General features: G+C 39.1%; 1 protein-coding gene across 4 annotated transcripts in view; it reads right to left on the bottom strand.

The window, feature by feature from the left end:
* The window catches only part of SPIRE1 (spire type actin nucleation factor 1), a 113095-nt gene that overhangs the window by 43900 nt on the left and 53029 nt on the right, over positions 1-16166 (bottom strand). For all 4 annotated transcript variants that reach the window (XM_072998786.2, XM_072998788.2, XM_072998787.2 and 1 more), the window contains exon 4: positions 4637-4762. In XM_072998786.2, the coding sequence (XP_072854887.2) occupies positions 4637-4762 (126 nt within the window). The remainder of the gene's footprint in view (positions 1-4636; positions 4763-16166) is intronic.

Below are 16166 nucleotides of genomic sequence, written 5' to 3'. Positions count from 1 at the left end.
ACGATTTAGAGTGGACAGCTTGGGAGGGTGTAGGCTGTCACTTTCTGTATGTCCGATAAGGTTCCAGATGATTTATCAGCCCTTTATAGGCCTCTAGGGCAGCCAAGATTGAGTCGGCTGATACTACAGCATTATCTAAAGAGGAAAGGGGCTCACTTAATAGTAACTGTTATATAGAACATTGCATAGCACTGACATTTTTTTGTCAGGTACTATGCAAGTTTCTTACTTGTACTTCTGGGTTTTAACTGTTATCCTGCATTCATACCTACCTTTTTAAAAGCACGATAATGACTATATCTTGTTCTATTTAGTGATCGAAATCCCAACACCATTACCATATTAAATACTTTGACAGTTTCTATCAGTATTTATCTAAAACTGGAATTTTATACATTTCCATTTCAAATAAAAAAGAACCTTTTCTATCTAATATTCACCACTAATAAGATGTCATAAGTTGTTTTTTAAAAAATTAATGATCCCAGAAAGAGTTAACATCTGTTGGAGAAGATGATACAGGGAAGTCGCTCCAGGGAGATCATTTAAAAGCTTTTGCCACTAACATTGTTCCTCTTTCTTTCTTTCTTTCTTTCTTTCTTTCTTTCTTTCTTTCTTTCTTTCTTTCTTTCTTTGTTCTAGTTCTACTGCCTTCTTACTTCATGAAAAATGCTTACAAAGGGGAGAAAAGCAGGTCAGGGCAGGGAATAGAGATTTGTCAAGCAAAGTCTACTGATTTATTTTTGTATTTCAGTGTTGGAGACCAAATTCATCCTGCAGAAAGATAAGTGTTATCTCCTGGTAGGCAAGATAAAATGTACCCACATCAGGTACTAATGGAAATTAACTTCAGTACACTACATTTCATTGCAAGTATTCTGCCAACATGAATCAAAATCAATGGTAGGAAATCTCCAAAGCTCCAGAGTTCCAACCCCTGGAACTCAGATCCTTGTGCCTGTTTCTATTACCCCTCCCCCAACATATTTTTCCTATACTTTTGGGTTTGTTTTGCGGTTTTTTTTCTTTTACTGAAAATGCCCCCTCACATCCTCCAGTGGCCAAATTGTAAAAAGTAATACTTTTGGAGATAGGTGTATGGAAAACTTGGCCCCATAGCCCCTAGAGGGCACAAGGAGATTTTTGAGAAAAACTTGTTTGTTTTTTTAGATGTGGTAAAGGGATGCTGGGCGCTACACTTGGACCATGCAGCCCTGAATCCATCTTACAGCCCTGAATCCATCTATGGAACCTACATTAAAATTTAACCACATATAATGTACAAACCACTGAAACTGTCATTTTCAAGTTCCACTTAAATGAAAGTTGTTGCTGTTACATGACATGACATCAGAAATGGCTTATAGCAACCCTAAAAGGGCCTGCAAGATAAGTGAGATATTTAAGGAGTGGTATACCAGTTCTACTTCCTCAGCGAGTTTCCAAGGCTAAGCGGGGAGTTGAACCCACGTATCCTGAGATCTAGTCTGTCGATCTATCCACTATACCACAGAGTATCCTCCTGCTTATTCTGATTTATCATGGGTAAATTAATTCATGGTGCCCAGCTGCAAATGCAGCAAGCAGAAGCAGATGAACAAGCCATGCACCTTCCATCCACAGTTTGTTTATTGTAGCCTCTGAATCTTATACTTTGTCTTGTCTCTCCCCAGACAGGCCAAGAGCCATAAGCTTAGTGGTTCATATGACTGCGTTTATATGAATATAGGAGATCTGTAAGATCTGAGAATAGCCCCATGCAATGTAGCACAGATGACTAAACAGGTGGTGCCAATCTCGTAATTATAGAGTCTAGGAAAGTCCATTCATGTATGCAGAGCAACAGAAAAATATAACTCTAAATAGGGGCCATGCATCAGGACATAAGCGTGAATTGATATACTCAGCTGAAGGTGATATACTGATTCCTTTAGGGTAGGTTTGAGCAGACTCCCCAATTGTCCTATTTTCTTCTTTTATCACTGTGTGATCCAGTATAAAGATTTGCTTCCACCCTCCTTCTACTCTCACAAAACTGCCTATGACCCACTTTTTCTCTCCTAGAAGACTCAGAAATCCAAATTTGACTAAACATGACCTGTATGACTTCCTCAAACAGAAATGGAACCCACAATAGTTTACATGGGTCCCACAATTTTCACCTTGTTTCTACAAACCTGTGTCTGTTCTTGCAGTGAGTATGCTTTTTGAGTTAGTATTCCCAGTCTTTAGCAGAGCCTGGTCATGGAATTGTATTGCATTTACCTAGTTACTTGTTTTATTTACCTAGAGTGTGTCAGACTGTTTTTCCCTTGGGAGATAGTTGATTCCTTATTAAAATCCGCATAGTAAAATTTTCCCTCCCTGGACAAAACTGCTGTATACTTTTAATTCATGTATGTTCAGAACAGAGTGCCCTGTAGAAATTTACCTTGGGTTTTTGGGTATATCTAAAGGATATTCAGGAATTGATTATGTCTAAAGTATATTCCTAAGGCTACAGACAGCTCTACATAAAATCTTCATACTAGACATTTTAAGCATGTTGAGTAAAACCTTGTCTGAAAAGCCATTTCTCTCATTTCAGAATATAAAATATTTCATAAGATTGTTTTTACTATTCCCCAAACTACTACTTTTTCTTCTGGAACTACTGAAAAAAAGGCCATGAGAAGAAGAGGATCCTCTAGATCCTGTCTAAACAGAAGGAGGAGGAGGAGGAGGAGGAGGAGGAGGACAACAACAACAACAACAACAACAACAACAATTATTTCAAATGATGCAGCAGAATGATCTGTTGAAGTAAAAGAAAACATCTAATTCATTATTGCCCCCAAAGTATGCTCTAGCACTGAATTAGCTCACACGTTCTAAGCCACTCTAGTAAACAGCTACAGCGGTGCCTCGCATAGCGAGGTTAATCAGTTCCGGATTAACCTTCGCTATAGCGAAACATCGCTGAACGGGGCAGGAAAAGCCATTGGAACACATTAAACAGTGTTTAATGCGTTCCAATCGGCGCCTTTACTCACCGTTCAGCGATGTTCCGGGATGGCCGGCAGCCATTTTCGCACCCTCCCCTCGCTTAACGAGGGCGCAAAAACACTGCGCGCTGCCATTTTGGGCCATTTCGGGGCTTCCGGCGGCCATTTTGGGCCATTTGGGGGCTTCTGGCGGCCATTTTGGCCGCCGAACAGCTGGTCGTCGGGGCTTCGTTTTGCGAAGATCGGTAAGCGAAATGCTTACCGATCTTCGCAAAGCGAATTTCGCCCTATCTAAAAGTCGTTGAGCGATCGCATAAGCAATCCCAAAAAAGGGATCGCTATGCGATTTCGTCGTTGTACGGTGCGCTCGTTAAGCGAGGCACCACTGTATTTTGGTCCCAATATGACAAAGTCTACTGAATGAATATTTGGTTACATGTGCAGCTCACAAGCTTTTGCTTTGAATTTTGATTAATCTAGCTTGTAAATTTGTCCTAACCCAACAAATTAGTGAGAATTCTGTACAGTTTTTGGACAATGTCCCCTTCAAAACAAGGGTTATAATGCTGGCTTGTTTCAACATAATACAGATAAGATGAAACACACATTTTAGGTACAATGTTAAACTGTGGTTAATCCACAATCAAAAAATAACACAGAAAGCCTCTGATATTTTCCTCAAAACTGTACCACAGAAAGAAAGAGGAGGTGAAGAATGAATGAGCCCAAGTGTCAATAAAGTGGGTTCCCATCATCATCAATGATGGTTTGTTACTAGGGCCATCCTAGCCATTAGCCAAAGTGAGATGGTCACCTCATGTGTAAGAGTGCTGTGGATGGCATTAGGTTGCCACTCACTCTGCACTGCTGGCTGTCACAATTAGCTCTCTAGGTCTCAGCTATTTGAACTATGTCCTATGACAGTACTTGGGGCAAAAACAACAAAAGACATACCTATGCATAGGTGATATTTTGATCACAAGGTCTAAAGCATTTCTCACATAGCTAGCCAGGGTATGCACATGGGTGATCGTAATGAAAAAGGCATTGCCACTTTTCCTCTTCCTTCCCTCCAGTAAATGCTGGAGGTAGGGGAGATGGCAGCAGCACTTCTCTTTCTGTTTTAGGTAGCAAACTGAGCTTGAACTGGCCATGTTTTTCATGACATTTGCTGATGTAAACCTGCTTTTTAAATGGTAAGGACACTCATTTGTATATTATCAAACAACATTTTGAAACTCAGTGGCTGAAATCATCCACCAGCAGGCAGAGAATTTCCATAATTAAAGATTTCCCCCTTCTCTCCCTCAGCTTTTCCAATTTACGAATAATCAGATTCACTGTATGGAAGTTGTGTAAGCTGTAAGACAGAAGGAAAAAGTCTTTCATTACAAAAAAAAAAATTCACACCAGTAACATAATCTGGAGGCGATGATTTTTGGTAAAGAAAGCTTTCTTCTTCTATCTCATAGGCCCTGCAGTTTCCTAAGTCTTTCACTACCTAAAGGTTTGCTCTGCTGGTGATATCACTGTTCTTCTGCAGGAGCAGTTGTGGCAACAGGATTTTAGCCAGTGTGTAAAATCATACTAATGTAGAGAAGTAAAAAACAACTCTCAGAAATATGTAAACTCAAGTAACTCATCCTGCTTACCTCTCTTGCACTTTTAATTCTCGCCAAGAATGTGTATAACTCCATTGTTTCAGCAAAGAGTGCTCGGCATACTGCTTGATAATGATTTGGTGCATCAGATCGAGTTGGTAGATGGGCAGCACAGAGCTGGAGAAAAAAATAATAATGATGAAAGTGTTCATGTTCTAGAGTAAAAATAAATAAATAAAATACCTGTTTTTGGAATATATCAGAAAAAAAATATAATCCACATACATATACTCCATTTGTAGAAACAATGTGCATGACAACATAGGTTTATTACTCATTTATACTGTCACTATTGTATCATTAAGAAAACTGGAGGAATGGCCAGAATTCCCGAGTCTTGATTGGCTCTATCATTCTGCTCAAGAATGAGATATACTGTATGTTAATACACAGAAAAATGTTCCTTGTCTAAGGTTTGACTCATCTTCAATCAGGGAGCTGTGTTTGTACAAGTATGATACAAGTAGGCCTAGTGTGGACTGAACCAGTGGTACTACCATTTTGTTTTTGCTGTTCTTTTGCAGAGTTACAATGAAACAATGGGGGAGTACACAGGTTAGAAGTATTACAAACAGAATTAGAAATAGGTACATGCTATTGGCTAATAAAAGGAAGGAAATAAAGATTTTTATTGACAGACCAAGGAGAACAATATTCTTTTTAAGCTGACTTTATATAAAGGTAAAACAACATGAAAACAGAAAACATCAATTTTTAAAATTAAATCTGGCAGATACAAGTGAAATATTTTGATCCTAAATTCTTGCATCGTGCAAAAACAAAATTAGCACAGGTCAGCAGATCACTAATTTCAACAATTTCACTTCACTTGTTAAACAGCACACAACAAAGAGCAGACAAATCAAAAAGTTATAATTGTTAAGTAGTTACTGTTGGCTGGTAATTTTTTTTTGTTTTTGTTACTGCAGCTCTGCCCAAACCAGTCCTGAATGGAAAGAATACACAGAGTAACATTTTGTTTACTGTAAGTATCACTGCTGCTTCTGCCAAGAAATGTATGAGATGTGTATGTTTCAAAAAGGAAAAGGAAAATGCTATAGGGATAGCAGGAACTAAGTACGTATGCAAGTAAAACGGGTGCATAACTAAATTTCTGTGAAAAGCTTTATTTTCAAGGTTGTTGCTGGGCTGTCTAGAAACTGGGTTGCAGTATTCAGTTTTCGCTTAGATCACTAAGAAGATTAGAACATTTTCATCTACATTTAGAGGTCATGGAGGAAAAAACCATTATGCAAACAGGAGAGTCTTGCCAATTCCTCTCTCGTGTGTTCATTCTCATTAGTCTAGTTCACCAGGCAGCCTAGTGTTAACAGAAATCACAACTATCAGAAAAGATCAAACAAAACCTCTGGCTCCATTTGAATGCATTTCATCAAGAGTGAAACCACGTTATAACAAAATATTCACAACAGACTAAATTGTCTGGGCTCACTTGGCTTTCATATAAATGTTTTCAAATAAAGACTTGAAATGTGTACCACAACAACTCAACCTGACTAGGTCAGAATTCAAAAGATGCACTTTTTTCATATCCTAGTCATTCTCTAAAAGAGATCTATTACATTTACATTTTCTCTGAAAAGTAACAACCCCATGTTCTCATTGAACCTAAAATACCAACTAACTATCAGTGATTCTCAATTAAACAGCAACACACACACATACACACAAAATCCTGAATGCTTCCGATAATGTTAACAGCCTGGAAAGAAGATACAAACACACTTCGCTCAAATCCATACCTTACTTTCAATTGCAGGGGATGAAAATCTGCCATACATATGCTATGCTTTGTCCAATCAATATCTATTCATGGATTTTCCTCTACAGTAGTTATTAAAAGGTACCACACTCTGAACATTAAACAATAACAGAATGCAGCAAGTAGCTGTCATTTCCCTCAAGCTACTTTCCTCCTTACCCCCACCCACCCTGTGTAATGCATCCTTCCTGTAAAGGGCCTAGGAATGCAGATCATGGGGATGTTACTATACAGACTTGGGGCCAAATAAGATTGCATGATAGATCATCCATCAGCAGATATCCCACAGTTAAAGGCAGCCATTCATTTAAATAAGGACCATGGTGCAATGGAGATTTTCACCCCCTCACTGAAGTATTCCTCAAAAACTATCTTGCTTGAAGTTGTTATCTGTTCCATATGAGAAAACAAACAAGATACTTCCTGTTAATTGATAAAATATGTTTGGAATCTGTGAATACTCAAGATTATGACTAATTACTAGATCTTTAATTTTTAAGAAAATAATATCACATTCACATTTTAACCAAAACAGAGCTGCCAAAGAAAGAACAGCTGACCACTCTTAAAGCTGGGCAAAGGATCACGTGACTGATGTGTTATTTGTCCATGCAATAAACATGGAGAAGGTCACCTGACCAAACACTATCCACTAGGTTTAAAACTCAGTCCAGGACAAACACTGGCTCCAGGCCCAAATCCAACATTTAAGAATATTTGTTGCATATTTTATAGGATGCCAGTTTCTACATAATCACATAAACCAACATTGTTTCTTCTGTTAAAAACTTATCTTTATATCACTAAAGAAACAGATCTTGGAGACTAAGAATAAGGACTCATACAATTTTTCTAACTGCTCTAAAGCATGCAATATTACTGTAAATATTCATCCTAACAATTCTTCCCCTAAAAATGAAAATAGTAATATAATATTAAATGTAAGAAATATGGAGAAGAGTTTACATTGGGTTTATATACCCTTAATATAGAGACATTAAAATGCTTTTCAATATGAAGAACAAACTACTCTCACGTTTTGTCATTTGCTTAATTTCTCCATCAGCTAGAAGACAGATTCTTAACTGCACGACAAGATGTAAATCGTTATTTTCCTTTTATAAGACAGCAGAACAACAGAAACCTATTTATGTATGCATGGCATAACACTTCACTTGTCTACAGGGTTAATTTATTCACTCCAATTTTGTAAGTAGGTTCCCAGGGCAAAAATCTACATACCCAAGTTTTGTGAAGCAAACTTTATGTGTTTGAATTGTAACTATGAAACTTGCTTCCCATATTACAACAGTAATGAACATTGTGTTGTCATTTCTACATTATCTGTAAATGCCATTTAAAAATGTCAAACTTTCTTTGAGTTTCTAAGCATGCTTTGCAGGCTGAATAGTTTTAGCACCTCAGACAAAGTAGGTCCTGAAGAAAGGACAGAAAACAGTGGGCTCATATAACACACAATTTTCAGGCTGTAGTTCAGTTTGATCTTCACAGGAGTGATGCCTTCTTTGGGTAGTGTAAGGCGATTAACCACCTGGGAGACAGCAGATGGTATATGGACCCTCTTAATAGGATTGAAAGAAGACAGCTAAGCATTAGCCTAAAGATATAGCTGAGCAGAAACAGCACTGGTAGTATATGTCCAGTAACAATACTATAGTTCTGGGATGAGTTTATTATTTCTCTCTGAGGACCAATATGGACCCATTATGCTAAAGTCTCTGACTGTGTTTCTTGTACAGCTGAATGGTAGGTATGCTTGCCAAACTGCAATTTGTGGCTGCTGCTGCTGGGAAGAAAGGGACATGGACTTGCCATATTCAGGGTCTCTAAGAGCTGTGCCAGCCCATCTCCACATACATTCTACAATTACATGCACACTGAGATTAATCCACATTGACCTTTCATAGAACATCTATTATTGAAATCATAAAGGCAGCATGGGGCAACTAGAAATACATAACGAAGTTTGAAAAGATTTGGAAAGGTATAAAAAAGACAACAGACAAAATCATATTGAATTTTTACTATGGCATAATTCAATCAGTATAAATCTTGGCAGCAAATTACCACATGGTTGTTGTGGGTTTTTCGGGCTCTTTGGCCGTGTTCTGAAGGTTGTTCTTCCTAACGTTTCGCCAGTCTGTGGCCGGCATCTTCAGAGGACAGCATAGGGAATTGAGAGAGGTGGAACACAGGAATACTGCTTGTGAGGAAGCTTGCTAAGCTCAGAACATAAAAAATCCCTATATGTTTAAAAATAACATAGAAGGCAACGTTCTCCTAAATATGGCTTTTCTTACCACTGTAATGCTACAGCAAGGAAAACAGTGAAAATGCATGGAAGCCTGTAGGCATCTGTAAAGTACTTCTCTAGATCATGCATTTAGGCTACTTTGCCTCACCGTGCAATGAGCTGTTCAAGCTTGACAGAGAAACAACTATTACTGTATTCTGTACAGAAACTGAAAGGGTAATTCTATTATTACAAAGAAACTGGGCCATACCTAAAAGCCAACGAAGTCAAGATAACAACTTAGCCTTTACATTCTACATGAATACAGTATTAAAAAAACATATGACATCCCTTGTAGTGTGATACTTCACCCTATCTTCCTGGAATATTCCACACCTTTTGCCTTTACCTAAAGAAAAGCCGTTTTTGAAGTTTTTTTTCTTCCTTTGGTAGAAAATCCTGCATAAACACATGGAGTTGTTATGTGTATTTACATAAATGAGCATGTTAAATGCAAAAACATATGCAATGTCACATATGTTTGATTCTATGCTTTGAAAACTAGCCACGGGACGTTGTTCTCTGAACTTAGCTTAGTAAGGATATTGGCAAGTCCTTCGGTCCGAGTCCGGATCCTTGGTACCTTGGTACCAAGTTCTGAGTCCCAAGCCCCAAGTCTGAGTCCTTGTTAACCCCTCCCTTTTTCCCCAGAAAAAAGGGAGGGGTAGGTGGGTTTCAAGTCAGGAGTAAAGCCACTTTAAAAAAAAAACATGAGTCAACTGAGTCAAGTGCAATTTAAGTCTGACTTGACAGCGAGTCCCGCAACTCGCGTCCCCATCCCTGTGGTTTAGTACTTCAAGAAATCTTAATATTATGGAAGCTGTGTCACCCTCACTCCTCACTTCGCAATGTTTCAGAACATAAGGGATCCATTGTTTTCATATTTACTTAAGAAATAAGGACAACAACAGAAAAGCAGATATTTTTGGAAGTCTAACAAGTGGAATTTTCCATACTAGAAAAAAAAACTTGTAACTTTAGGTTAGAGCTACGGTACTGAAATACACTACTGTATAGTTTGGTTAAGGAACTAGATTTGGTGGACAGAGTGCCCAAAGAACTATAGACAGAGGCTCGTAACATTGTACGGGAGGCAGCAACAAAAGCCATCCCAAAGAAAAGAGAGTGCTTTGGTCCATGGGGTCACAGAGACGGACATGACTTAACAACTAAACAACAACACGGTTTGATCAGAGAAAGGAAGAATAACGAAATACAAATTGTGCGTTGAGAATGTATGTCATCTATATGCTGCTACAATGCAATGGCTGAAATCTTGTTGTGCATCTTACATTGTCATTGGCCTTATATGACATAAAGTAACAGAATTTCAGCCAATGATTTGCAAGTAATATTTACATTAACAAACATCCGTGTTTATTTACAGAAACAAGTAGAAATCAAGCCTTAAGCTAAAATTCAGATAATTTAAATAAAAAACCAAAATGCATGATGCATTGAGATCTGTTGGGGAGCCCATTCTCATAGCCTGCTTGGTAGCGTTCTGAGAAAGGTGCTCTGTGGCTGCTTCCAGGTTCTAGAGAGGCTAGGTTTGCCTTACTGTCTTTCTATCAACAGACAAAGTCTTATTTTATTCAGACAGGCCTTTGATAATTAGAATATTCTAGCCATGCGCAACATTTTTCCTTTTCTATAAGGCAACCTAACATTAGTATTTTAATGAAATAATTCAATAGCCAAAATCCTGTTCCTTGGCATAGTAATTACACTAAAGTATGACTCAATGGAGATTTAGGGAATCAACTCTTTCTCAAGTTCCCTTGATTCAAATTTTGCCTGTGCATGACATCATAACACGAGTACATAATAAAATTACTTTAATACAGCTGAGTAATATATTTTGATCCCTCTTTTGAAGTGTGTGTTTAGTCGTTTAGTCGTGTCCGACTCTTCGTGACCCCATGGACCAGAGCACGCCAGGCCCTCCTGTCTTCTACTGCCTCCCGGAGTTGTGTCAAATTCATGTTGGTTGCTTCGCAGACACTGTCCAGCCATCTCATCCTCGGTCGTCCCCTTCTCCTCTTGCCATCACACTTTCCCAACATCAGGGTCTTTTCCAGGGAGTCTTTTCTTCTCATTAGATGGCCAAAGTACTGGAGCCTCAGCTTCAGGATCTGTCCTTCCAGTGAGCACTCAGGGTTGATTTCCTTTAGAACTGATAGGTTTGTTCTCCTTGCAGTCCAGGGGATTCTCAAGAGCCTCCTCCAGCACCACAATTCAAAGGCATCAATTCTTCGGCGGTCTGCTTTCTTTATGGTCCAGCTCTCACTTCCATACATCACGACAGGAAAAACCATAGCTTTGACTATTCGGACTTTTGTTGGCAAGGTGATGTCTCTGCTTTTCAAGATGCTGTCCAGATTTGTCATCGCTTTCCTCCCAAGAAGAAGGCGCCTTTTAATTTCAGGGCTGCTGTCTCCATCTGCAGTGATCATGGAGCCCAGGAAGATAAAATTTGACAATGCCTCCATATCTTCCCCTTCTATTTCCCAGGAGGTGATGGGACCAGTGGCCATGATCTTAGTTTTTTTGATGTTGAGTTTCAGACCGTTTTTTGCACTCTCCTCTTTCACTCTCATTACAAGGTTCTTTAATTCCTCCTCACTTTCTGCCATCAGAGTGGTATCATCTGCATATCGGAGGTTGTTGATATTTCTTCCGGCAATCTTAATTCCGGCTTGGGTTTCTTCCAGTCCAGCCTTCCGCATGATGTATTCTGCATATAAGTTAAATAAGCTGGGGGACAATATACAGCCTTGCCGTACTCCTTTCCCAATTTTGAACCACTCAGTTGTTCCATGACCAGTTCTAACTGTTGCTTCCTGTCCCACATATAGGTTTCTCAGGAGACAGATAAAGTGGTCAGGCACTCCCATTTCTTTAAGAACTTGCCATAGTTTGCTGTGGTCCACACAGTCAAAGGCTTTCGCATAGTCAATGAAGCAGAAGTAGATATTTTTCTGGAACTCTCTGGCTTTCTCCATAATCCAGCGCAAGTTAGCAATTTGGTCTCGAGTTCCTCTGCCTCTTCGGAATCCAGCTTGTACTTCTGGGAGTTCTCGGTCCACATACTGCTGAAGCCTACCTTGTAGGATTTTGAGCATAACCTTGCTAGCGTGCGAAATGAGTGCAATTGTACGGTAGTTGGAGCATTCTTTGGCACTGCCTTTCTTTGGGATTGGGATGTAGACTGATCTTTTCCAATCCTCTGGCCACTGTTGAGTTTTCCAAACTTGCTGGCATATTGAATGTAGCACCTTAACAGCATCATCTTTCAAGATTTTAAATAGTTCAACTGGAATGCCATCACCTCCACTGGCCTTGTTGTTAGCCAGGCTTTCTAAGGCCCACTTGACTTCGCTCTCCAGGATGTCTGGCTCAAGGTCAGCAACTACATTGTCTGGGTTGTCCGGGATATCCACATCTTTCTGATATAATTCCTCTGTGTATTCTTGCCACCTCTTCTTGACGTCTTCTGCTTCTGTTAGGTCCCTCCCATTTTTGTCTTTTATCATGTTCATCTTTGCGCAAAATGTTCCTCTAATATGTCCAATTTTCCTGAACAGATCTCTGGTCTTTCCTTTTCTGTTATCTTCCTCTATTTCTTTGCATTGTTCATTTAAGAAGGCCCTCTTGTCTCTCCTTGCTATTCTTTGGAAGTCTGAATTCAAGTTTCTGTAACTTTCCCTATCTCCCTTGCATTTTGCTTCCCTTCTCCTCTCTGCTATTTGTAAGGCCTCGTTGGACAGCCACTTTGCTTTCTTGCATTTCCTTTTCTTTGGGATGGTTTTCGTTGCTGCCTCCTGGACAATGTTACGAGCCTCTATCCAAAGTTCTTCAGGCACTCTGTCCACCAAATCTAGTTCCTTAAATCTGTTCTTTACTTCCACTGTGTATTCATAAGGGATTTGGTTTAGATTATACCTGAGTGGCCCAGTGGTTTTTCCTAATCTCTTCAGTCTAAGCTTGAATTTTGCTATGAGAAGCTGATGATCAGAACCGCAGTCAGCTCCAGGTCTTGTTTTTGCTGACTGTATAGAGCTTCTCCATCTTTGGCTGCAGAAAATATAATCAATCTGATTTCGATATTGCCCATCTGGTGATTTCCATGTATAGAGTCGCCTCTTGTGTTGTTGGAAAAGAGTGTTTGTGATGACCAGCTTATTCTCTTGACAGAACTCTATTAGCCTTTGTCCTGCTTCGTTCTGAACTCCAAGGCCAAACTTCCCTGTTGTTCCTTTTATCTCTTGGCTCCCTACTTTAGCATTCCAGTCCCCTAGAATGAGAAGAACATCTTTCTTTGGTGTCAGTTCTAGAAGGTGTTGTAAATCTTCATAGAATTGTTCAATTTCAGTCTCCTCAGCAATGCTGGTTGGTGCATAAACTTGGATTATTGTGATGTTGAATGGTCTGCCTTGGATTCGTATTGACATCATTCTATCATTTTTGAGATTGTATCCCATTACAGCTTTTCCCACTCTTTTGTTGACTATGACGGCTACTCCATTCCTTCTACGGGATTCTTGTCCACAATAGTAGATATGATAATCATCTGAGCTGAATTCGCCCATTCCTGTCCATTTTAGTTCACTGATGCCCAGGATGTCGATGTTTATTCTTGCCATCTCCTGTTTGACCACCTCCAGCTTCCCAAGGTTCATAGATCTTACATTCCAGGTTCCTATGCAGTATTTTTCTTTGCAGCATTGGATTTTCCTTTCACTTCCAGGCACATCCACAGCTGAGCGTCCTTTCGGCTTTGGCCCAACCACTTCATTAGCTCTGGAGCTACTTGTACTTGTCCTCCGCTCTTCCTCAGTAGCATGTTGGACGCCTTCCGACCTGAGGGGCCCATCTTCCAGCGTCATATCTTTTAGCCTTTTGTTTCTGATCATGGGGCGTTCTTGGCAAAGATACTGGAGTGGCTTGCCATTTCCTACTCCAGGTGGATTGCGTTTAGTCGGAACTCTCCACTATGTCCTGTCCGTCTTGGGTGTCCCTGCACGGCATAGCCCATAGTTTCTCTGAGTTACTCAAGCCCCTTCGCCACGACAAGGCAGCAATCCATGAAGAAGTAGGTGGGATATATTTCAAATAAAATGTTCATTGCAGTTATAGTGCTGTTCATCACAAGATTATTAATTGTGTTACTGTACCTAATTTCCGCAATGTTTTTCTCATGGATCAGTAGAGCTCTTTAATCAGTATAGCTAAATCTTAAGGACAGTAAAGTCTATGCCTGGGATGAAGAGATTGACTTGTTGATCCTCTATCTAGATTATTTGCTGTCTTATCCAATTTGCCTAGGTGGATTTAATGCCATCATCATGCTGATAGTGAAACTGAAAAATGCATCACACCACAGTGGATGTATTAGTTTTAATGACTGGAAAGCAAAGGTGTTTGCACTGTGATGAACTCAGACAGATCAGATCAGCTTTGGAACTGATCAGTCTGTCTGTCTGAAAGCCAGGCACTACAGTCTGCTTTAGTAATTAAAGACAACTTTCCTCTTAAATATTTTGATATGGCAAGTGGTAACAATTAGATGAGATAATGAGATTTCTGCTAAAGAATCTCACAGTTATTATTATTATTTTAAATAGAAAGAACAGAAAGTTCTGGACCAGACTGTAACTATGATGATATAGAATGAAAGCTTAAATCATCCTCAAATCTAGCATCTTCCTTACAGAGGTAAACATACTACAAAACATCAAAAGTGCAGGTGCAGCAACTGGTGAGTTTCCAATGCATTTCAGATACCTAGGAACTACTGTCTTACTTTTTCCTCTATAAAAATTTAAGCAGTATACATAATAAATAAATAAAAATAAATAATGTAAGCAAAGCCTACAGACATATTTGCAAGTAATTTATATAAGCATAAATTAATATTTTCTCATAATAAACATATCTTTAAAATACATTCAAAATATATTCAAAACGTGTTTCTAAATATTTCAATCACCTTTTCCATTCTGCAATGCATCACTTGATTTTAGGATCATACTGCCAATTTCTTGGCAGCAACTTCAGAGTACCAACAGATTTTTCTACTGGGAAGTATAAATAAAAATAGTGAAAGAAACCATCTCTAAGTAAATCAAATGGCCATTTGGCAATTGGGTTGTCAAATGGGGAAAAATCAGGATAGTATCTGCATTTTGTGACTTATCCATATCTACAGGTGTTTTTTAAAATTGCTTCATAAGCTATTCTGGCAGGTAATTTTATGTTTGTTTTTTACTAGATGATATACACATTCTGCAACTAGAATATCCTACTAACCCAGCCAACTAAGTGCAAGGATTTCCCTTTGTTAAGAGAAATAAGCGTCTGTTTTGCTTTTGTTCACCTGGAAACTTTCCCTTCACTTTAGTCTTTAGAACTATGGATGGAGGCTTGTAACATTGTACAGGAGGCAGCAATGAAAACCATCCCAAAGAAAAGGAAATACAAGAAAGCAAAGTGGCTGTCCAACAAGGCCTTACAAATAGCAGAGAAGAGAAGGGGAACAAAATGCAAGGGAGATAGGGAAAGTTACAGAAAACTGAATGCAGACTTCCAAAGAATAGCCAGGAGAGACAAGAGGGCCTTCTTAAATGAACAATGCAAGGAAATAGAGGAAAAAAATAGAAAAGGAAAAACCAGAGATCTGTTCAGGAAAATCGGAGATATGAAAGGAACATTTTGTGCAAAGATGAACATGATAAAGGACAAAAATGGGAGGGACATCACAGAAGCAGAAGACATTAAGAAGAGGTGGCAAGAATACACAGAGGAATTATACCAGAAAGATTTGGATATCCTGGACAACCCAGATAGTGTGGTTGGTGACCTTGAGCCAGAGATCCTGGAGAGCGAAGTCAACTGGGCCTTAGAAAGCTTGTCTAATAACAAGGCCAGTGGAGGTGATGGCATTCCAGTGGAATTATTTAAATCTTAAAAGATGACGCTGTTAAGGTGCTACATTCAATATGCCAGCAAGTTTGGAAAACTCAACAGTGTCCAGAGGACTGGAAAAGATCAGTCTACATCCCAAACCCAAAGGGCAGTGCCAAAGAATGCTCCAACTACCGTACAAGTGCACTTATTTCACACGCTAGCAAGGTTGTTGTTGTTCTAAAGCCTTGTTGTGATGAATGAACACTTGGTTTTCTTGGATTCTTTTTCTATTCATCTTAAGTATCTTTGTCCTACCTTCCTTCAACATGTTAGGAAAATTAATACAAAAGGACAGGTATTAATTTCTCTCATACTATCTCCAATTCTTCCAGGAGCCATTATTCCCCCCTTTAGCAGATGCTATAGCTCAACCGAGTCACCATCTTAGGATGGTCTAGATGACTTCTCATTCAGCCCTCTGTCAAACATCCTTCAGTAGTTAATACGAAATTTGT

The sequence above is a fragment of the Pogona vitticeps genome, chromosome 4, assembly GCF_051106095.1.
Source record: "Pogona vitticeps strain Pit_001003342236 chromosome 4, PviZW2.1, whole genome shotgun sequence".
Taxonomy (NCBI): Eukaryota; Metazoa; Chordata; class Lepidosauria; order Squamata; family Agamidae; genus Pogona; species Pogona vitticeps.
Note: the sequence above shows the minus strand (reverse complement) of the source record. Positions and strands in the feature narration are given on the sequence as shown.